The sequence below is a fragment of the Balaenoptera ricei genome, chromosome 12 (assembly GCF_028023285.1).
Source record: "Balaenoptera ricei isolate mBalRic1 chromosome 12, mBalRic1.hap2, whole genome shotgun sequence".
NCBI classification, from domain to species: domain Eukaryota; kingdom Metazoa; phylum Chordata; class Mammalia; order Artiodactyla; family Balaenopteridae; genus Balaenoptera; species Balaenoptera ricei.
Genome location: NC_082650.1, coordinates 76,160,727 through 76,185,163, shown reverse-complemented (window position 1 = coordinate 76,185,163; position 24,437 = coordinate 76,160,727). Strand labels below are relative to the sequence as shown.

The 24,437-nt window shown below is 38.2% G+C and overlaps 1 protein-coding gene across 1 annotated transcript in view; it reads right to left on the bottom strand.

The window, feature by feature from the left end:
- SNAP91 (synaptosome associated protein 91) overlaps window positions 1-24,437 on the bottom strand; it is a 151,919-nt gene that overhangs the window by 98,878 nt on the left and 28,604 nt on the right. The window contains exons 3-4 of the mRNA XM_059942078.1: window positions 1,424-1,566; window positions 713-788 (exon numbers count right to left, since the gene is read on the bottom strand). Coding sequence (XP_059798061.1) covers window positions 713-788; window positions 1,424-1,566 — 219 coding nt within the window. The remainder of the gene's footprint in view (window positions 1-712; window positions 789-1,423; window positions 1,567-24,437) is intronic.

Sequence of the window (24,437 nt, the reverse complement as noted above, 5' to 3'; positions counted from 1 at the left end):
ATACCTTCAACTGTGCTTTGCTAGTTCCAATTTTTTTTTAAACTCCTCAAATGTAAATAATTCTAAGATGAGGTCAATAAGTGTACCAGCCAGGCCTCATTTAAAATCCTACTTCAGGCAAAAATACTTTTGGCATGAGACATTCCAAGACTATTCAATTTAGATATGCTACCATCTTTGTACAGAATGTCTTTTCTGATTTTTCCTTGCATTTTTGTTCACTGTTTCAGATTTAATACATGTAGCTATCTGAGAACTATCCACTTGCTTGGTGTGCTTGCCTTATACGTAATAGACAACCAGTAAATATGCTGAATGAACAAATGACTGCAGTACAAATTCTATTAATTTACAAAAAAACATTAAAAATGGATTATTTTTAATTGGGAAAGTACTTTTTCATTTCATTGCCTCTTACACCTTCATTAACAAACAATTGTGGATCTAACATACCCACTGTTACTTTTTAAGGTAAACACTGAAAAAGACAAGAAATAGAATTAATGTATAATTCATATGCTGAGTTGCATAACAATTAAATACTTTAAAGCTAATATAAAGTAACTATACAGTTACATTTACATTTTTTTTCTTGTATATCCAATGGAGCTATCAGTTAACACTGATTTTTAATTAATAACCTCACTTCAAAAATCAAAAAATTCTGCATCAAAAACATTAGCAAGAAAATTATAAAACATAATATTCTCACCATGGGATCCACTTTTGTCCAAAAAATTGCTGAGATTGAATAGTGTATTTCTAGAGGCCAAATACTGAATAAATCTCTGAAAAACAAAAGTCAGAACTAAACATCAATATTCTGAAATCACTACTTTAAACAAGTTCTGATACTAAAGGGAATTTTCTAAAAATATAAATTCTCATTGTGATATTTTTTACTCAGTATAAAGTTTCCTAGTCTGCGGGCTTTCTCTGAGGGGGAATAAAAACTGATCATACTCACTGAAATAGAATTAAATTGTGTGATATTTCATTTCTGTATATAACAGAAACACTGCAATTTAATAGGATTCAGTAGGTATCCCATATAAAATGGCTAATTTTTAGTTTAGTCAATATTTTCCAAAATTAACATTTTTATGAAAGCAATTTTCACAGAGGCACAAGGAATTACTTCCCAATGGGAAAATAATTTTGTTGTTCCTTTCTCCTAATATTTTTGTCCATTAATACGTTTACATGGTATATATAGATTTAACACTTTGATATCTCTACCAAAATATCTAACAACATATTTCTGAAAAACAGCTAAACAGTAGATTAAAATTGTACTCCAGATGACTGTGAACCATATACTTCCTCTTATTTTTCTCCTAATTAGTGAAATCTTAAGAAACTTAAGTCATCACCAGCCTCCCTCCCCTGCCAAAAAAAGAAAAGTTAGGTTTACATGGTTTACCTCATTTCCATGCACCATGAGATGATGCGTAGTGACTAAAGCTTTAAATACAACCACCCAGCTACTGTTTGTTGCCCGCTCAAAGAGCGTGTCCGCCATCTGAGGAATATTAACATTGGTCTCATTGGTAGCCTGGATCAAATCTATGAAAATAGAAGATTTCAGTCAATGACACTAATGATTGCATAAAAAAATTTCATTTCAGATTTTAAACATTTAAACCTGTTGAGTTTATGAGTCCAAAATTGCATTGACAACAGCTAAAAAGATTTTCAAAAATTAAATGTCAGAGAGATTGGTTCAAGATGGTGGAGTAGAAGGATGCGCTCTCACTCCCTCTTGCGAGAGCACCGGAATCACAACTAACTGCTGAACAATCATCGACAGGAAGACACTGGAACTCACCAAAAAAGATATCCCACATCCAATGACAAAGGACAAGCCACAATGAGACGGTAGGAGGGGCGCAATCACAATAAAATCAAATCCCATGACTGATGGGTGGGTGACTCACAAACTGGAAGACACTTATACCACAGAAGTCCACCCACTGGAGCGAATGTTCTGACCCCACGTCGGGCTTCCCAACCTGGGGGTCCGGCAATGGGAGGAGGAATTCCTAGAGAATCGGACTTTGAAGGCTAGCGGGATTTGACTGCAGGACTTCTACAGGACTGGGGGAAATGGAGACTCCACACCTGGAGGGCACACACAAAGTAGTCTGCGCATCGGGACCCAGGGGAAGGAGCAGTGACCCCATAGGAGACTGAACCAGACCTACCTGCTAGTGTTGGAGGGTCTCCTGCAGAGGCGGGGGGCGGGCCTGTGGCTCACTGTGGGGACAAGGACACTGGCAGCAGAAGTTCTGGGAAGTACTCCTTGGCGTGAGCCCTCCCAGAGTCTGCCATTAGCCCCACCAAAGATCCTGGCTAGGCTCCAGTGTTGGGTTGCCTCACGCCAAACAACCAACAGGGAGGGAACCCAGCCCCACCCATCAACAGTCAAGTGGATTAAAGTTTTACTGAGCTCTGCCCACCAGAGCAAGAGCCAGCTCTACCCACCACCAGTCCCTCCCAACAGGAAACTTACACAAGCCTCTTAGATAGCCTCACCCACCAGAGGGCAGACAGAAGAAGCAAGAAGAATTACAATCCTGCAACCTGTGGAACAAAAACCACATTCACAGATAGACAAGATGAAAAGGCAGAGGGCTATGTGCCAGATGAAGGAACAAGAAAAAATCCCAAAAAAGAACTAAATGAAGTGGAGATAGGCAACCTTCCAGAAAAAGAATTCAGAATAATGATAGTGAAGATTATCCAGGACCTCGGAAAAAGAATGGAGGCAAAGATTGAGAAGATGTAAGAAATGTTTAACAAAGACCTAGAAAAATTTAAAAATAAACAAACAGAGATGAACAATACAATAACTGAAATGAAAAATACACTAGAAGGAATCAATAGTGGAATAACTGAGGCAGAAGAATGGATAAGTGACCTGAAAGACAGAATGGTGGAATTCACTGATGCAGAAGAGAATAAAGAAAAACGAATGAAAAGAAATGAAGACAGCCTAAGAGACCTCTGGGACAACATTAAAGGAAACAACATTCGCATTACAGGGGTCCCAGAAGGAGAAGAGAGAGAGAAAGGACCAGAGAAAATATTTGAAGAGATTATAGTTGAAAACTTCCTTAACATGGGAAAGGAAATAGCCACCCAAGTCCAGGAAGTGCAGAAAGTCCCATACAGGAAAAACCCAAAGAGAAACACACTGAGACACTTAGTAATCAAATTGGCAAAAATTAAAGACAAAGAAAAATTGCTGAAAGCAGCAAGGGAAAAACGACAAATAACATACAAGGGAACTCCCATAAGGTTAACAACTGATTTCTCAGCAGAAACTCTACAAGCCAGAAGGGAGTGGCATGATATATTTAAAGTGATGAAAGGGAAGAACATACAACCAAGAATACTCTACCCGGCAAGGATCTCATTCAGATTCGATGCAGAAATCAAAAGCTTTACAGACAAGCAAAAGCTAAGAGAATTCAGCACCACCAAACCATCTCTACAACAAATGCTAAAGGAACTTCTCTAAGTGGGAAACACAAGAGAAGACAAGGACCTACAAAAACAAACCAAAACAATTATGAAAATGCTAATAGGAACATACATATCGATAATAACCTTGAATGTAAATGGATTAAATGCCCCAAACAAAAGACACAGACTGGCTAAATGGATAGAAAAACAAGACCCATATATATGTTATCTACAAGAGACCCACTTCAGACCTAGGGACACATACAGACTGAAAGTGAGGGGATAGAAAAAGATATTCCATGCAAATGGAAATCAAAAGAAAGCTGGAGTAGCAATACTCATATCAGATAAAATAGACTTTAAAATAAAGGATGTTACAAGAGACAAGGAAGGACACTACATGATGATCAAGGGATCAATCCAAGAAGATGATATAATAATTATAAATATATATGCACCCAACATAGGAGCACCTCAATACATAAGGCAACTGCTGACAGCTATAAAAGAAGAAATCGACAGTAACACAATCATAGTGGGGGACTTTAACACCTCACTTACACCAATGTACAGATCATCCAAACAGAAAATTAATAAGGAAACACAAGCTTTAAATGACACAATAGACCAGATAGATTTAATTGATATTTATAGGACATTCCATCTAAAAACAGCAGATTACACTTTCTTCTCAAGTGCGCACAGAACATTCTCCAGGATGGATCACATCTTGGGTCCCAAATCAATCCTCAGTAAATTTAAGAAAACTGAAATCATATGAAGCATCTTTTCTGACCACAACACTATGAGACTAGAAATCAATTACAGGGAAAAAAATGTAAAAAACACAAACACATGGAGGCTAAACAATACGTTACTAAATAACCAAGAGATCAGTGAAGAAATCAAAGAGGAAATCAAAAAATACCTAGAGACAAATGACAATGAAAACACGATGATCCAAAACCTATGGGATGCAGCAAAAGCAGTTCTAAGAGGGAAGTTTATAGCAATACAAGCCTGCCTCAAGAAACAAGAAAAATCTCAAATAAATAATTTAACCTTACACCTAAAGGAACTAGACAAAGAAGAACAAACAAAACCCAAAGTTAGCAGAAGGAAAGAAATCATAAAGATCAGAGCAGAAATAAACGAAATAGAAAAAAAGAAAACAATAGCAAAGATCAATAAAACTAAAAGCTGGTTCTTTGAGAAGATAAACAAAATGGATAAACCATTAGCCAGACTCATCAATAAAAAGAGGGAGAGGACAAAAATCAATAAAATCAGAAATGAAAAAGGAGAAGTTACAACAGACACCGCAGAAACACAAAGCATCCTAAGAGACGACTACTACAAGCTACTCTATGCCAATAAAATGGAGAACCTGGAAGAAATGGACAAATTCTTAGAAAGGTATAACCTTCCAAGACTGAACCAGGAAGAAGCAGAAAATATGAACAGACCAATCACAAGTAATGAAATAGAAACTGTGATTAAAAATCTTCCAACAAACAAAAGTCCAGGACCAGATGGCTTCACAGGTGAATTCTATCAAACATTTAGAGAAGAGCTAACACCCATCCTTCTCAAACTCTTCCAAAAAACTGCAGAGGAAGGAACACTCCCAAACTCATGCTATGAGGCCACCATCACCCTGATACCAAAACCAGACAAAGACACTACAAAAAAAGAAAATTACAGACCAATACCACTGATGAATATAGATGCAAAAATCCTCAACAAAATACTAGCAAACAGAATCCAACAACACATTAAAAGGATCATACACCATGATCTAGTGGGATTTATCCCAGGGATGCAAGGATTCTTCAATATACGCAAATCAATGTGATACACCATATTAACCAAGTGAAGAATAAAAACCATATGATCATCTCAATAGATGCAGAAAAAGCTTTTGACAAAATTCAACACCTATTTATGATAAAAACTCTCCAGAAAGTGGGCATAGAGGGAACCTACCTCAACATAATAAAGGCCATATACGACAAACCCACAGCAAACATCATTCTCAATGGTGAAAAATCAAAACCATTTCCTCTAAGATCAGGAACAAGACAAGGATATCCACTTTCACCACTATTATTCAACATAGTTTTGGAAGTTTTAGCCACAGCAGTCAGAGAAGAAAAAGAAATAAAAGGAATACAAATTGGAAAAGAAGAAGTAAAACTGTCACTGTTTGCAGATGACATGATACTATACACAGAGAATCCTAAAGATGCCACCAGAAAACTACTAAAGCTAATCAATGAATTTGGTAAAGTTGCAGGATAGAAAATTAATGCACAGAAATCTCTTGCATTCCTATACACTAATAATAAAAAATCTGAAAGAGATATTAAGGAAACACTCCCATTTACCATTGCAACAAAAAGAATAAAATACCTAGGAATAAACCTACCTAGGGAGACAAAAGACCTGTATGCAGAAAACTATAAGGCACTGAGGAAAGAAATTAAAGATAATACCAACAGATGGAGAGATATACCATGTTCTTGGATTGGAAGAATCAATATTGTGAAAATGACTATACTACCCAAAGCAATCTACAGATTCAATGCAATCCCTATCAAATTACCAGTGGCATTTTTTACAGAACTAGAACAAAAAATCTTAAAATTTGTATGGAGACACAGAAGACCCTGAATAGCCAAAGCAGTCTTGAGGGGAAAAAACGGAGGTGGAGGAATCAGGCTCCCTGACTTCAGACTATACTACAAAGCTACAGTAATGAGACAGTACGGTACTGACACAAAAACAGAAACACAGATCAATGGAACAGGACAGAAAGCCCAGAGATAAACCCACACACCTATGGTCATCTCATCTATGACAAAGGAGGCAAGGATATACAATGGAGAAAAGACAGCCTCTTCAATAAGTGGTGCTGGGAAAACTGGACAGCTACATGTAAAAGAATGAAATTAGAACACTCCCTAACACCACACACAAAAATAAATTCAAAATGGATTAAAGACCTAAATGTAAGACTGGACACAACAAAACTCTTAGAGGAAAACAAAGGAAGAACACTTTGACATAAATCACAGCAAGATCTTTTTTGACCGACCTCCTAGAGTAATGGAAATAAAAACAAAAATAAACAAGTGGGACCTAATGAAACTTAAAAGCTTTTGCAAAGCAAAGGAAACTACAAACAAGACGAAAAGACAGCTCTCAGAATGGGAGAAAATATTTGCAAACGAATCAATGGACAAAGGATTAATCTCCAAAATATATAAACAGCTCATGCAGCTCAATATTAAAAAAACAAACAACCCAATCTATAAATGGGGAGAAGACCTAAATAGACATTTCTCCAAAGAAGACATACAGATGGCCAAGAAGCACACGAAAAGCTGCTCAACATCACTAATTATTAGAGAAATGCAAATCAAAACTACAATGAGGTATCACCTCACAGCAGTTAGAATGGGCATCATCAGAAAATCTACAAACAGCAAATGCTGGAGAGGGTGTGGAGAAAAGGGAACCCTCTTGCACTGTTGGTGGGAATGTAAATTGATACAGACACTATGGTGAACAGTATGGAGGGTCCTTAAAAAACTAAAAATAGAATTACCATATGACCCAGCAATCCCATTACTGGGCATATACCCAGAGAAAACCATCATTCAAAAAGACACATGCACCCCAATGTTCATTGCAGCACTATTTACAATAGCCAGGTCATAGAAGCAAGCTAAATGCCCATAGACAGACGAATGGATAAAGAAGATGTGGTAGATATATACAATGGAACATTACTCAGCCATAAAGAGGAACGAAATTGGGTCATTTGTAGAGACGGGGATGAATCTAGAGACTGTCATACAGAGTGAAGTAAGCCAGAAAGAGAAAAGCAAATATCGTATATTAACGCATATATGTGGAACCTAGAAAAATGGTACAGATGAACCGGTTTGCAGGGCAGAAATTGAGACACAGACGTAGAGAACAAATGTATGGACACCAATGGGTAAAGCAGCGGGGGGTGATGGTGGTGCTGTGATGAATTGGGAGATTGGGATGGACATGTATACACTGATGTGTATAAAATTGATGACTAATAAGAACCTGCTGTATAAAAAAATAAATAAAATTAAAAAAAAATCTTTCCTTCAAAGAAGATTAAATGTCATATTTTCACACATCGACATATAAATACATTTACTCAATATATTTATTTTTTCTTGGGCTTATTTTTTCTATTGAATTCTCTTCTGTATCCTTTCTGAACTTTATCCGTTTTCCAGTACCACTGTCATTTTTTAAAATTACAAACTCCCAGGAAAGCTAAACTTTATGTTAATCTTTTTTGTTATCACTCCTAGCACAAAGTCTCAAACATGCGGACACTTATTCTATACACCAGCAGTCCCCAACCTTTGTGGCACCAGGGACCGGTTTCATACAAGATAATTTTTCCACGGACTGGGCGGGGGGATGGTTTTGGGATGATTCAAGCACATTACATTTATTGTGTACTTTATTTCTATTATTATTACATTGTAATATATAATGAAATAATTATATAACTCACCATAATGCAGCATCAGTGGGAGCCCTGAGCTTGTTTTCACTTGCCACTCACTGATAGGCTTTTGATATGAGTCTGCAAGCAATTGATCTATTATGGTCTCTGTACAGTCAAACCTCTCTGCTAATGATAATCTGTATTTGCAGCCGCTCCCCAGCGCTAGAATCACTGCCTCAGCTCCACCTCAGATCATCAGGCATTAGATTCTCATAAGGAGCACGCAACCTAGATCCCTCGCATGTGCAGTTCACAGTAGTGTTCGAGCTCCCATGAGAATCTAATGCCGCCGCTGATCTGACAGGAAGTGGAGCTCAGGCGGTAATGCGAGCGATGGGGAGAGGTTGTAACTACAGATGAAGCTTCGCTCGCTTGCCTGCCCCTCACCTCCTGCTGTGCAGCCCAGGGGGGTTGGGGACTCCTGATATATACCATCTGAAGGCAATAACATAAGTGTATTTTTTGAAATACTATATCGAAAAGCCTACTTCACTTGGATTTTAATTTTGATGGGTGCTAATACCACACTTGTCATGTAAGTGGCAGAATGAGAGGGAACAGTAAAAGAAGAAAGAATTCCACTATGCTCATCAAAGCTTTCACAGATCATGCAGGCATTAAATTACTATGATTTGACCTGAGTTTATAAGAGAGTAAATCTTTGTAACACGTTCACCATCCACATCTACATATTAGCTACTATTCCAGGTGTACCTCAGGGGAAGAAAAATGTCTATAGTGTCCAAGAGGGGCTGCCGAGAATTCAGAAAAAGTGAGCACTGTCAAAAAGTTAGCTGAGGCAACCAAAGACCATGTCCTAAGGAACAGAAGCAAAGCCACCCTGGCGCAGTGTGGACTTAAGAAAATTACTTCAACAGACAAGATGACCTTGTCAGGACAAGAAAACTGCGGGAATTCTCTTACAGGCCACACCCATCCTGCAGAGGACCGCAGTGATACCCAGTGCCTAGGAAATCCCATGCAACAAACACAAAGACAAACCCACTCTGTTCCTTACTTAAAATCCACACTCATTAATCATTAAGCCCCACATTTGTTTTATGCATTTGTTTATTGTACAATAAACAGAATTTTTAAAATTGATACTCCATCACTGCTCTTAACTCCAAGACTAAAGGGTATCAATAATTGATCTGAATTATAAATGGACCAAACCAGACTTCTTTCTTACTTTATATTTATTTTAAACTTCCTATCCCCTGAATAGGAAGATAGGAAGTTTAAAATAAATATCTCCCTTTATTGGGATTCTACTCATCCATCAGGAAATCTTTCCTGGTCCCATTTGAATGCAGTCTCATGTGACCTTCCTCTGCTTAAAAACCTGAGGCACTTTATTGTTACTGCCTGTCCACATCAGCTGTGTGTCTGTCATAAATTCCTACCATACCAAAGCTCTCTGAGGACGGAAACAATCATACCAATGTCTGTTTCCTGGGCAGGGCTTCGGAGAACACTGCACACAGTAAACATCTGTTGACCAAAATGTACAAGAACCAAAATACTTTACCCAAGATCTAAATAAACAGTTCTTTGAAAAAGACAAATCACTAAGCTCTAACACGGTTTTCTGAGACTATATCATGGGACTGCTTTATACCTGAAACTCTGTGTCAGTCACAAATTCTTCTATTCCTTTTTTTATTGAACTGGTGATGTGGAAATGTATTGCTGATCAGAGGAGATGGATACATGTCCAGATAGTAAAGAAATCCCTAGAAGAGTAAAGAGATACAGACTGATAGAACAGAAAGAGCCCAGGTCCAGAGCCTAGCTCAGTCCCCATCTACATGTGTAACTTCAGACAAATCATTTAATATTATGTATCTTGGACTCGGGCCCTCATCTTTAAAATGGGAGTAATAATTACTACCTTTCAAGGTTATTATAAGGATTGCAAATGATCTGAACAAAGTAGGCACCCAAAATAAATGCTGTTATCCATGCAGTGTTCTGTGAGAGTATGGTGGGGTATTAGGAAAGATTCCACGGGGAGGAAAGAGTGGAGCGGGACCCTTAAGTCAACTGTGACATGGGAGAGGAGTGAGGACATTTTTAGCAAATGTGCAAAGAGTGCAGCCGTAAGAGGTGATGGATGTGTCCCTGGAGAACTGTGGTGGTCTGGGGGCTGGGTATATGTGGGCAGACGGAGGGGAGGAACTTAACTAAAGAGCCAGGGGATGGCCAGTGAGAGATCTCACACCTGGCATTAAAGAGTTTCAACTTCACCCTTTGGACCAAGGGGAGCCCCTGGGAGTCTTTTAGCAGAAAAGTACCAATAAGATTTTGCTTTTACAGGCAACCACATTACCCAGTGACTACTAAATAATATCGGCAAGGTAAGAAGAGGCAGATAAGGAAGAATCACCTTTGCCTGGGAAGATATACTAGAAGACAGGACAAGGGTACATTAGAAAGCCCAGCTGAGAGCCAGAGAGAGGAAGCTGAACTCACGAAAAGGCAGTGGAGACAGGGAGATAATGAATGTAGCAGAAAGAAATTTAGGAGGTACAGCTATGGGGATTTGCAGGTGAGCACATAGATATTAGAGGTGAAGGGAAAAGGAATCTTAAATAATTCCAGATTTCTAGTTTGGGGCCCAGTAAATGCTTTTTACTGAAATAAGGAGGAAAGTGGGTTTCAAAAGAGAAATAAACTATTTTAGACATGATACATATGAAGTAGCTGCTGGAGCTCCAAATTGAGATGTCTGATAGGGGAGTGGAAGCATGTTCTAAAGCTCAGGAGAAACGCTTAGTCTAGATACAACTTTGGGAGTCACCAGCAAAGACATGGGAGCTGAAATCATGAAAGCAGAAGAGGTAACCCATGGATCATACAAAGAACAATGAAAATTATCTGTTATAAATAAGAAAATAAGAAGCAAAACCAAGAAAGACCAACATTTAAGAGATGAATGGAAGAAAACTGGGTGAAAGAACCATCAGAATGATAAATAGAAGCCCAGGAAAATTAAATTTTGGAGGCAATTGAGAGCTTCAAAAATTTCAAGAAGCAATCAGGGATCACTGGTATCAAACATTACAAAAGTCCTAGCAAAGAGAACCCTAAGAACAAAATGTACGACTAGGAGACTGCTGTCATTGCAAAGGAAATAGAGCCCAAGCACAGACTGGGTGTGAGTGGAGGAGAGGGTCAAAGGGAGGCGTTTATCATTTAAAGACGGGACACATGTAAGCATGTTTGAGATCAAGAAGGAGAAGTCAAAAAGAGCTGAGTTTGAAAAGAGGGTAGAGATAATTTATGGGACGTTCTCGAGGCAGGATAAACTCTAGAATCCAGGGCTCAGATGCTGAGAATAGCATCCGAGCGGAGGGTTACACAATGAAGAGCAGTAAGCATGGATCCTCTTGATAGATGCTCAAGAGCATCTATCATTCAGATAGAAGAATGATGACAGATATCAATGCTACTGAGAAGCATGTCACTTGGTGAAGCAGTAAGTTATTAATTTTATTAACTCTTAACCTTAATATACTCATCTTTTTAATACTGTATGTCAGGTTTGGCAAACTACAGTTTGCTGTGCAAACTTAGTCTGCTCCCTGTTTTTGTAAATAAAGTTTTATTGGTACACAGTCACATCCATTTGTTTACATATTGTCTAAGGCTGCTTTCACACTGCACTGATGTAGCTGAATCGTTACAACACTCAACTAAAACTCAACTCCGTGGTCCACAATGCCTAACGTATATACTTGTTGACCTCTTACAGAAAATGTTTCCTGTTCTGTCCCTAAATGGGAAGCTGCATAAGGCACTTCTGATGTCTAACAAATAGCAACATCTATCTCAAGGAAAAGCAATCGTGCGCTTGAATTGCAAGCTGAACTAACCATTTTTTCCACAGACCACTGTTTTACTTGAAAGAATGACTGACAGATTTCAAACCATCATGATTCAGACTTGGTATTTAACAGTTATCTCTCGAAAATAAAGAAAGTGAACCTGTCACTTCAAAGAAATGAATGGCATTACTGGCTGCCATTGATAAAATTCAGTCTTTCAAGTAAAAATTAGAATTTCAGAAAACTTACATCTGCCATGGCAAGCTTGACAGTTTTCTAGTTCTTTGAGACTTTTCTGATAAGATTGTTGGTGATATTAATGAGTATCATTTGTTGATATTATATAATGAAATGTGGCAACATTTGGAACATGTGAATAACTCACCTGAGCCAATATTTTCCAAACTAGTGCATAATATTACAAATAATGTGATCAATCCATTCAAAGTACAGATCGACAAATGCCAATGGATTTTAATGCAACAGAGTACAAAAAATTCACTGATGTGGTTTCATATTCAACACTGCAACTTAAATTTAAAAAACTATCACTTAGAGTTATGGTGTAGTATCAAAGAAGACTACCCACAATTATCTGCTAAGGTTCTCCCTTTTCCAACCGTATATGTGTGAGGCCAGATTTTCCTCATACACTTCAATTAAGACAGTATATCCCAAAAGATTAAATATAAAAACAGATATGAGCGTCCATCTTCGATTGAGCAAGATATTAGATATAAATATATTAAAAATATAAAACAATACCACTCTTCTCACTTGTTTTTCTGTTTTGGAAAACCATTGTTCTCCCTAAAAGTATTATTTGTGTTAACCTGTCAGTATGTTTATTATGGTTATTTAAAAATGAAAAATATTTCTAAATGTTATCAGTTTTTATTTCTAATATAAGTAAATATCTAAAGATATAACTCACATAACATAAACAAAAGCTCTTTGAATTCCACAATAATTTAAGAGTGCAAAGGCGACCTGAGACCAGTTTGAGAGCTGCTATTCTCGGTCCATTCCAAGAAAGAGAAGTGCTATGTTGTAGAGTACGCACATATTTTACATTAGAAGTGTTTTTACATAGTGATTGCACCAATTTATATTCTCACCAGTAGTTTGTATGCATTTATACTGCTCTACTTCTTCATGAAATAAAGGGCTTCCATGTAAAGAACTTCAAAAAACTGAACAAAGACATAAACATGCTGAAAAAAACTCTTGAAAATCGTGAGAATCTAAATGCTAAATATTTATCACATTTGAATTCCTTAGAATTCGAAGTCTTAGTAGAACTTGGGAAGACAGATCTGGTGTCACTCTGGTAGTTTAGAAATAGTTTTACTGAAGTATAATTGAGATTCACAAAACTGCATATATTTAAAGCATACTATTTGATAAGTTTTGACTAATATATGCACCTATAAAGCTATCACCAAAATCAAGATAATGAGCATATCCATCACCCCGAAGGTTTCCTCAATCCCGTTTATAAAATCCTCCTTCCTATCCCTCCCCATTTGCCTCCATGCTGTCCCTTAGCAACCACCAATTTGTTTTCAGTAAATATACATTAGTTTGTATTTTCTCAATTTCCTGTAAAGAAACTCATACTTTTTTCTTTGGGCGGGGGTGGGCGGAGGTCTGGATTCTTTCACTCAGCATAATTATTTTGAAACTCATCGAATTGCTGCATGTATCAACAGTTCATTCCTTTTTATAGCTGAGGTGTATTGCCTTATATGGACATACCAAAACTGTCTATCCATTCATCTGTTGATGGACATCTGAGGCAACTCCAGTTTTTGGTTATTACAAGTAAAGCTGCTATAAACATTTGTGTACAAGTATTTTTATGGACATATGCTTTAATTTCCCTTGGGTAATTGCCCAGGAGTGAAATGTTTAAGTCATTTGGAAGTAAATATTTAAGAAACTGCCAAACTATCAATACTTCCAAAATGATTGTATCATGTTACATTCCTACCAGCAGTACACAAGTGTTTCAGTTTACTTATTTTTTACCATTCTAACAGGTGTAGTGTGGTATCTCATGATGGTTTTTCTTTGCATTTCCCTGATGACTAATGATGTTGAACATGTTTTTCATGTGCTTTTCATTAGTTTACTTGTCATTGGTATATATTCTTTGCCCATTTTTATTGGATTGTTTGTTTTCTTATCACTGAGTGATTCTGGATAAAGTCCTCTCTCAGACACACGATTTGTAAATATTTTCTCCAGTCTGTGGCTTTCTTTTTCATTCCCTTAACAGTGTCTTTCAAAGAACAGAAATTATGATTGTCTTATTTATCACGTTTTTGTCTTTCATGGATTATGCTTTTGGTGTCATATTTGAGAAATCTTTGCTTAAGTAAAGGTCACAAATATTTTCTCCTATGTTTCTTCTAGAAGTTTTATAATTTTAGGATTGCACGTTTAGGTCTATAATACACTGTTAGTTTTTATAAATGGTGTGAGGTATGGATATATGATTTTTTTTTTTGGTACCTTTGTTAAAAATAAATTTTGATCACATATCTTTGGGCCTATTAAAGGACTCTTTATTTTGTTCTATTGATCTATTTGTCCAACTTTATACTAATATCACGTTATCTTGCTTACTATAAATTTATAATAATTAATTGAAATCAGGTAAAGTTACTCTTCCAACTTTGTTCTTTTCTAAGGTTGTTTTACCTCTTTTTAGATCCTTTGTATTTCCATATGAGTTTTAGATGGAGCTGATCAACTTTAACAAAAATGTCTGTTGAGATTCTGATTTAGATTATGTTGAATCTATAGATCAATTGAGGGGGAACTGCCATCTTAACGATACTAAGTATTCCAATCCATGTACATGGTTTGTCTCTCAATTTATTTAAATCTGCTTTAATTTCTCTTAGCAATGTTTTGCAGTTTTCAGTATACAAGTCTCATACATATTTTGTCAGATGCATTTCTAAGTATTTCATATTCTTTGATATGGTAAATGGTACTATTTTCCATTTCAATTTCTAAAATTTCATTGCCAATATTGAGAAATACAACTTATTCTGTATTATTGACTTGTATCCTACAGTTTGCTACAGTCACTTAATAGTTCTTTTTGGTAGATTCCATCACATTTTCTGCATAGATGATCATGTGATCTGTGATAAAAGTCAGTTTTTACTTCTTTGCAATTTCAATACCTTTTCCTTCTTTTTTTTTTTTTTTAAACTTGATGGCAATGGCTAGAATCTCCAGTGCAATCTGAATAGAAATGGTAAGAGAAGATATCTGTCTTTTTTCCTGGTTTTAGAGGGAAAGCATTTAGCCTTTTACTAGTAAGTATAATGTTAGCTGTAGGTTTTTCATAGATGTCCTATGACAGGTTAAGAAAGTTCCCTTCTGTTCCTAGTTTGCTGAGATTTTTTTCTTATGAATGAATATTGGACTTGGTCAAATACTGATCATAATCACTTTTCTTTTTCAGTCGATTATGGTGAATTACATTGACTGATTTTCAAATGTTAAACCAACTTTGCATTCCTGGGATAAACCCCTTTGGTCATGATATTTTGTCATGGATTTGATTTGCTAAAATTTTTATTCTTGGCTGTGTTGTGTCTTCACTGCTGTGTGCGGGCTTTCTCTAGTTGCGGCGAACGGGGGCTACTCTTCGTTGTGGTCCACGGGCTTCTCACTGTGGTGGCTTCTCTTGTCGCGGAGTATGGGCTCTAGGCACACGGGCTTCAGTAGTTGTGGCACGCGGGCTCAGTAATTGTGGCTTGTGGGCTCTAGAGTGCAGGCTCAGTAGTTGTGGCACACAGGCTTAGTTGCTCCAAGTCATGTGGGATCTTCCCGGACCAGGGATCGAACCCATATCCCCTGCATTGGCAGGCGGATTCTTAACCACTGTGCCACAGGGAAGTTCAGAATCTTTACATCTATGTTCATGGGGGTTATTGGTCTATAGCTTTTCTTTTCTTGTAACATCTTTGGTAATGCTGTCCTCATGGAATAATAAAGATGTGTTCTCTCATTTTCAATTTTCTGGAAGAGTCTGTGTATTCTTCTAGAAAGAGTTTGGGATTGTTTCTTTTATAGACAGAATTCACCAATTAAGTCATCTTGGCCTGGAGTTTTCTTTGCTAGGTGTTTAACCATAAACTCAATTTCTTTAATAGATATAGGATTTTTCAGGTTTTAAATTTATTTTTGAATGAGCCTGGGTAGTTTGTGCCTTTAACAAATTTGTCATTTTAAGTTGTTGAATTTATTGGCATCAACTCATTAGCAGTATTCCCTTATTGTCCTTTTAACGGCTACAGAATCAGTAGTGACGTCACCCCCTCTCTTAATTACCTGATATTGGTCATTTACATCTTTCTTCTTTTCTGATCAGCCTGAGTAAAGGCATTTAACTGTGTCAGTGTTCTCAAAGAACCAGCTCCACCCTCCACCATTCAGCAGACCACTAGGATCCAGCTGGGGTCCAGCACCCTGTGCTATGGCACGGAGACCCTCTCATGGCAGTGAGCTTGGACAGTCCTAGAGTTAACCTTGTTTATTCCCCGTCTCTCAGGGGTCACTGTCATTTATTGTCTAATGTCCAACATATTGAAAAGAGTTATTTCCTATGCTCTGTCCAGTTTCTCAGCTGTTTCAGGCAGGAGGGTAAATACAGACCCTGCTACTCTATCTTGTCACAAAGTAAGTCTCTCTTTTCAGTAGTTTTAAGCTATTAAAAATGTCTTAGAAAAATCTCTCTGAGGCAAGATAATATAATCAAGAGAATAAAAAAAATAAATGGGAGTGGGAAAAAATTTTGAACTTTTAGGAGTTGTAAATAATTGTTCACTAAGACAAGAAAATAGCAACAAACCTGAATGGCTCTCAAATTTGTGATCACCTGCTTCTTGTTCCACGACTACGGGAGACTCTCATCTACCTGAGCCACGTGAAAAGGTAGCCACGTGACAAGGCCCTCATAACCTCTTGCTTGGACTGCTCTTTAGCCTGTTCTCTGGATCACCTCCAGCCCAACTAGATATATTTGTGGAAAAATAATTGCCTAAGTGTACCCTTCCGGTTATAGCAGTCACCTGCTCAAACCCCACTGGATCCTCTTGCTGTTCACTGAATTAAGTAAATACCTCAACCCTGAGTATAAGGCCTTTCATTAGAAGGCTCAGCCACCTTCCTAATTTTTTCTCTGCTACAAATTGTGCACCAACAATATAGCACTGAAGCCTTTCATGCTGTTCTCATTGCTTAGAATGTCTCTGCCCTCACCCTACTGAGATCTCATCTCTCAAAGCCAATCTCAAATACTATAACCTCCATGAGGTTTTTTCTGACACTGCCCTCAAGGGGAAGAGAGACCTGATTTTCCTTTCCATGCAGAGTAGGCCAGAGGACACTGGACTTGGGGCCAGAAATCCAGTCCACAATCTGACTTGGCTGTTTATGGACAAATTAATTTGACTACTCTGTGGCTGTTTTTTTCACCTAGAAGTGAGGATAATATGAACTACCTTATAGGACAGACACTGTCATTTGTGCTAATGCTAATCCTTACTTTTACACATCTCTATTGTAGTCTGTAGTACCTGGAATTGTAATTGCTTGTTTACATAAGCCTCTGCCCCATTGGAGCTCAAGGTCCAATAGTAGGAATAAGGCCATCTCTATATCTTTGGATCCTCTGTACCTAACACAGGCCCTGACATACAAAAGAAACTTAGTAAATGAGATGGCCATGACTGGCTTAGCATTAGCTGCCTCAATTTAAGATAGTTTCATGATAAAATTGATAGGTATTAGAGGCTGTTTCTTTCTGTAACTCCTACTGGACATAACTGAATCACCAAATTAGAAAGGAAGAGTTACTTTTTATTTCATTGTTACATGTACTTTTATCAGCAGCCTACATTTAGAAAGGCATCTTCTATTCCATTAAAAAATCTCTCCCTAAAAGCTGGACAGCTACATATAAATCAATGAAATTAGAACACTCCCTCACACCCATACTAAAAAAACAAAACAAAACAAAACTCAAAATGGTTTAAAGACCTAAATATAAGAGGACACCATAAAACTCTTAGAAGAGAACATAGACAAAACATTCTCAGATGTAAATCGTAGCAGTATTTTCTTAGATCAGCTTCCCAAGGCAAATGAAATAAAAGCAAAAATAAACATATGAGACCTAATCAAACTTAAAAGCTTTTGCACAGCAAAGGAAACCATCAACAAAACGAAAAGATAACCTACAGAATGGGAGAAAATATTTGCAAACAATGTGACCAACAAGGGGTTAGTATCCAAAACATACAAACAGCTCCTATAGCTCCATATCAAAAAAACAAACAACCCAATAAAAAAATGGGCCAAAGACCTAAACAGACATTTTTCCAAAGAAGACATATAGATGACCAAAAGGCACATGAAAAGATGCTCAACATCTTTTATTATCAGAGAAAGGCAAATCAAAACCACAATGAGGTATCACCTCCCACTGGTCAGAATGGCCATCATCAAAAAGTCTACAATTAATGAATGCTGGAGAGGGTGTGGAGGAAAGAGAACCCTTGTACACTGTCAGTGGGAATGTAAATTGGTGCAGTCACTATGGAAAACAGAATGGAGGGTCCTTAAAAACTAAAAGTAGAGCTACCACATGATCCAGCAATCCCACTCCTGGGTATACATCTGGAAAAAACAAAAACTCTAATTTGAAAAAATACATGAACCTCAATAGCAGCACTACTTACAACAGCCAAGACATGGAAGCAACCCAAGTGCCCATCAACAGATGACTGGCTTAAGAAGATGTGGTATATATATACAGTGGAATATTACTCAGTCATAAAAAAGAATGATATATTTCCATTTGCAGCAACATGGATGGACCTAGAGAATATTATACTGAGTGAAGTAAGTCAGACAGAAACAGACAAATATTATATGGTATTACTTATATGTGAAATCTAAAAACAATATAAATGAATCTATATACAAAACAGAAACAAATTAGCAGACATAGAAAACAAACTTATGGTTACCAAAGGGGAGAGCAAGGGAGGGTGGGAGGGACAAATTAGGAGTATGGGATTAACAGATACGAACTACTGTACATAAAATAGATAAGCAACAAGGATTTACTGTAGAGCACAGGGAATTATATTCAGTATCTTGTAATAACCTATAATGGAATATAATCTGATAAAAATAACAATCGCTTTGTTATACACCTGAAACTAATACAATATTGTAAATTATAGGTAAATCACCTATACTTCAATTTTTAAAAAATCTCTTCCTAAGTTCAATTACATGATTCTGTCAAACTCCACTAAGAAAGCAATTTTCCTTTGACTGAATGCCAGAAAGGGGTACAAAGATTGGTCATTATTTTATCTTAAAATCATCTAAACTTGAGCCCCCAAAAAGAAAATGAGAAGTTATAGACCAAAGTCCAGTGACACAGTAATATGCAGGTTTTAAGAGTTGCTGATACATCATAATATCTCAGAGTATTTGCCACGTGAACTGATGTATATGAAAATTTATTAACTATAGTTCTTCTAAATTTATATCTTTTTTCTTTCTTCCTCTCTCCCTTCCTTCCTGCTAGTTAACAACATCAGAGAGCTCAAACATTTGTAAACCGAAACTAATCCTTCCAATTTGGGCAATGCAAAAAGGTAATGATGCAGATGGTTCAGAAGCTCCTCTTCTTGGGTTCACTATGAATAGCAGACATTAATGGTTGCCACACCAATAGCTAGTTCCTTCTCTCTTCTTCTATACCAGCAGAATCCACACGCCCACCTCGCCCATCAGAAAGCCTAAAAATGCCAGATACATGCCATCCCTGCTTCCCCTGTACTTAGCCGTGGACATAGGAGTGGCAGTCTTCTGGATCACCTGGGAAAACGTTTCCCTTTGGAATGAGCAGAGCTGTACAATTAACAGAGTGGAAACAAGTCTCCTCTCTTTCAGTAGACGTAGCTGTGTATGCCTGTGACATCACGATCATCGTGACACAGAAGTACAGGCTTCACCAACAGGCTGAAGATGGCAAGGGGAACTATGGAGAGCATCTGGTCCGGTGGTGATGCTGCTGAGCTCCTAACCAAACCCAGGAACGGGCTCCTCTCCAGACTTCTTGTTAAGGAAGATGGTAAATCATCTTGTCAGTTCCTTTCGTAGGGTATTCTGTTACTTGCAGCTGAAAGCAACCTAAGTGATACAACCCACACAGAACATAACACAACAAAAGGAACCAGGCCCATGACTTCTCCAGTACCTTCCAGCTCTAACATCCTTGCAGCATCTCACTCACTGCTCCTCAAAACCACGTTGCTTCTGAGCTTTTACAGAGTGTTCACCAGCCCCTTAATGTCTTCCCTCGAGAGATAAGCGCTTTTTGCATAGAAGTTCTGTTTCAGGTGAGCTGGTTACAGGAACTAGGATAGAGGGTACAACTGAAAGAATTATATTTTGGGAAGGAGAAAGAGAGTTTCTGTGTGCCATGCAGAAAGAACTAACAAATGTGAAATAATTTTATAAGATATGAATTTTGCATATAGAAGTTCAGAGGTAGCACAGACAGTAATCAGAACAAAAATATGAAGGAGGTGGTTGGACACTGCATGGACATCCCAAAAGAAAAGAAGCTGAGGAGGGGTACTGGGAGAACCTTGGCAAGTCTAGGCAGGGCTGAGCATGTGAAATGAAGTGACCTAGTGAGGGCTTAGCGGGGGAGGCGCTGAGAGCTCAGTGAACGACAGCAAAGGTGGAGACAGCAAGGGTAAGTGATGTCCCTCAACTGTTAGGTGTAGATAACAAGGATGAATGGAGCAGGAAATAAAAGAATAAACACCTTCGGGTTTACAGAGATCAAGGGGGAGCACTTTGTAAATGTGCCCAACTTGATGAATAGGATTTGCAGAACATAACAACAGGTATCCTTCAAACAAATCCTTTAAATAGGAAGGTATAAAATGTAAGCTTTTAGTATTTTTCACTAAATTTGGTCAATATAGCTGAATAAAAACTTTATTTGTATTTCATATTACTATCTGTGAACTTTAATGTAACCTAATTTCTAAACCACTAAGGGAACATCTTTCATCTCAAAGAAAAATATGTATACCTTGTGATTTTTTTGTAATCCTTTGTAGAAATATATACTACAAAAATCTCCTGCTTATCCTATTTGTTCCCCTATAGGGTTTTGGCAAATTCAAAATTAGGAGATGTAGTATATACATAGCATAGTCAAGTCACTCAGTAAGGGTTCTGGAGCCAGATCACATCCTGTCCATTATCATCTGTTATTGAATAACTGTGTGACCTTGAGCCAAGTTGCCTCTCAACTTCCATTTCTGCATTACCATGACGGGGATAACGACGACACCTATCTGAGAGCTATTTGATTAAAGTGGGTAATGCAAGCAAAATATCTAGCACAGAGCCTGATACACTATATGGGATGGATACTTTGATAATATATCAGGCTGGGTGCTAGATACTTTGGTTGAGATACATTCACACACACACACACATTTATACACACACATATATACATACTCTACTACATACATAGTATAGTATACACAAAAAGGGATGGATACACACACACAATTGTAATTAGAGTCACCCTTTGGCTACCTAGATCAAAAAGGACTTGGCATATTTTGTTAATTCAACTGATTCACTAATTAACAAATATTTACTGAATGCTCATCATGTGCCAGGCAGAGCCAAGTAATGTGATGAGAAATAAAATAAGGGGTCACAGAGTAGTAGTGGTTACTGTTTCAGAGAGGGTGATCAGAAAAGGCTGCCCCACAGAAATGACATTTAAAGAGACCTACACGCAGTGAGGAAGGAATGTTCTATGCAGAGCCCACAACAAATGCAAAGGCCCTGAGGTGAGGGCATGCCTGACGGATTCAAGAAACAGCAAGAAAGCCAGGTTCCTGGGAAACAGCAAGCAACAGAGAGAGTGGCAGACAGAGAATTATCAGGACCAGGTAACTCAGTGCATCATCGGTCACAGGAAGGACTTGGCATTTCATTAAAATGCAGTAGGAAGTCACTAGAGGGTTCTGAGCAGGGGAATGATATGACCCAACTTATATTTTGAAGAGTTGCTCTGGGGGCAATGTGGAGCCTACACTGGATAGAGGGAGTGGAGTTAGGGAGACAATAAAGGAGGCTATTTCAATAGTTCAGGTGAGAGGTGATAGTGAGCTTACATCAGTGTGACAATGGGATAGAAGCAGGAAAACCAAAGGTAGGATTCTGGATTATTTCAAAGGCAGAGCCAAGAATATTAGCCAATGGATTTGATGGGAGGCATGAGATACAGAGAAGAATCAAGAATGATGAGCTTGTAGCATCTGAACAATTGGATGAAGTGCCTCTTGTACCCTCTGGGAAAGAGAAGCACTGTAGGCATACGCTTGCATTCGTGTTCTTGTTTCTCTTTCTACTTACTTTCACCTACTTTGTCACTCTCTTTTTGGACTTTACTCCCATCCACAGGGAGCCCCATGCCCTGTGCAATGGTTGAGCTACATCCGATGGAAGGTCTATTGTCTGTGGAACACATAAAAGGACGTCCCAAGAATTATGTCAATCATTTAAGCCTCATGGAAACTATACCCAAAAGAGTTCTAAACATGGGTCGGTTTGAGATGCAGGCATAGGCAACTTTTCAAAAGGAACATTATAAATTACTATGATTGTTCTGACCAGTTGGAGTAGAGGAGATACTGACCACGTGCCTCCCAAATGCAGGATCATGACTCAGAGAGCTTCAAGGAGCCAGGACAAGTGCCCACCTGCCTGCCTGCATGACTCTGGATCCAGGGCCATGAACCACTATTGCTTGGGATTGGGGGGTAGGGGGCAGGTAAGCAGTCCATTTACCAAATACTGCACCCCCAGTTAACTCTAGGGTAGTAGAAAATTATTAGGACAAAAATTGGAAGGTTACATTTTTGTCCTTTAGGATTTGTACACAGTTAGTTCTGGCATTAACACTATAACCTTGAGGTAGAAATAAACACATACGTCCACTAGCCATAACATTACATTGCTTTTATATGTTATCCTCTTCCAATTGTTTTCTATAAATTATCATAGGGTTCTCAAAAGAACTCTGTGCCTTAAGAACCAGATGACAATTTATATGAACAGAATTTTAAAAGGATACCAAAAAAGGAGACAGTATCACAGAGGTAGGAGATGACATTTGTAACAGAACCACTGAAACAGAAGATCATGGTGTTCTGGGCAATCCACAAAGAATCTCTAGCCAGTTCTTTAAGCTGGCAGTAATTGCTGGAAGGATGGCCTTTGCTGACTTCGTTGCCAGGGAGATTTCAGAAGATATGTGCAGCTTGGGTTTCTGAGTTCCTTCTACTGCCACATGATGATCTACCTACGTCTAGTCTTCAAGTGTGTCAGGTAAATTAACTCATGCCCTATTTACATGATGACCTTAAGTTTTGTTTTTGTTTTTCACAGAGACTTGGACTAAAATTAAAAGCTTATATTTAAGTTATCCCCAAACAACATTTTAGGGGTGTCTGGAGAAGAATTTGCCATGTTAGTAAATTACTGTATCTCAACACTGATCAACCCTGCACGTCTTTTTAAATGTCTAACCTAAGTCCTTCATGCACTAACCACAGCCCATCACTTCTTATTCCATCCTCAGAAAAGAACAGCCATTCCAACCTCGGTTAACCCTTTATATTCAACACCTCCTTTTAGAGTGCTCTCGAGCCATAGAGAAAAGCAGCGTTGCATAGTTAGGACTCAAGCAGCAGAAATAAGGCATCAGTTTTCTGATTCCAATCAAGCTCCCCACTCACATATGTGAAGCTTATGTTTCCTAAAAATAAATAGTATCCAGAAATGACAACTCCTGCTGTAGACATTTAGAACTTTCCTCCTTTGCTGTATCTACAGCCTAATCTCAGGGTTTCTCCCAAGTTCTTTTTTTTTATATAAATTTATTTATTTTTGGCTGCATTGGGTCTTCGTTGCTGCGTGCGGGCTTTCTCTAGTTGCGGTGCGCGGGCTTCTCATTGCGGTGGCTTCTCTTGTTGCGGAGCACGGGCTCTAGGCATGCGGGCTTCAGTAGTTATGGCTCGTGGGCTCTAGAGTGAAGGCTCAGTAGTTGTGGCTCACGGGCTTAGTTGCTCCACGGCACGTGGGATCTTCCCGGACCAGGGCTCGAACTCGCGTCCCCTACATTGGCAGGCGGATTCTTAACCACTACGCCACCAGGGAAGCCCTCTCCCAAGATCTTAGCCCGCACTCCAAGGCTAGTACAGGGCTGGATGTTCCGTGCTTTCCACTCCTGTTCCTCCACAACACAAGGATCCTTGGCAACACCTCCCAGCACTATCCCATCTCCTTGGCTTACCCAAAGTCATATTTGTTTTTATTTTTCACAGTCCTCTACAGAACTTCCTAGAAGGAAATGTCAAAAAAACCCTCAAAAAGACCCAAGTCTATTTTCGGTCTGAAATACTAAGGAATACAACTCTAGTTCT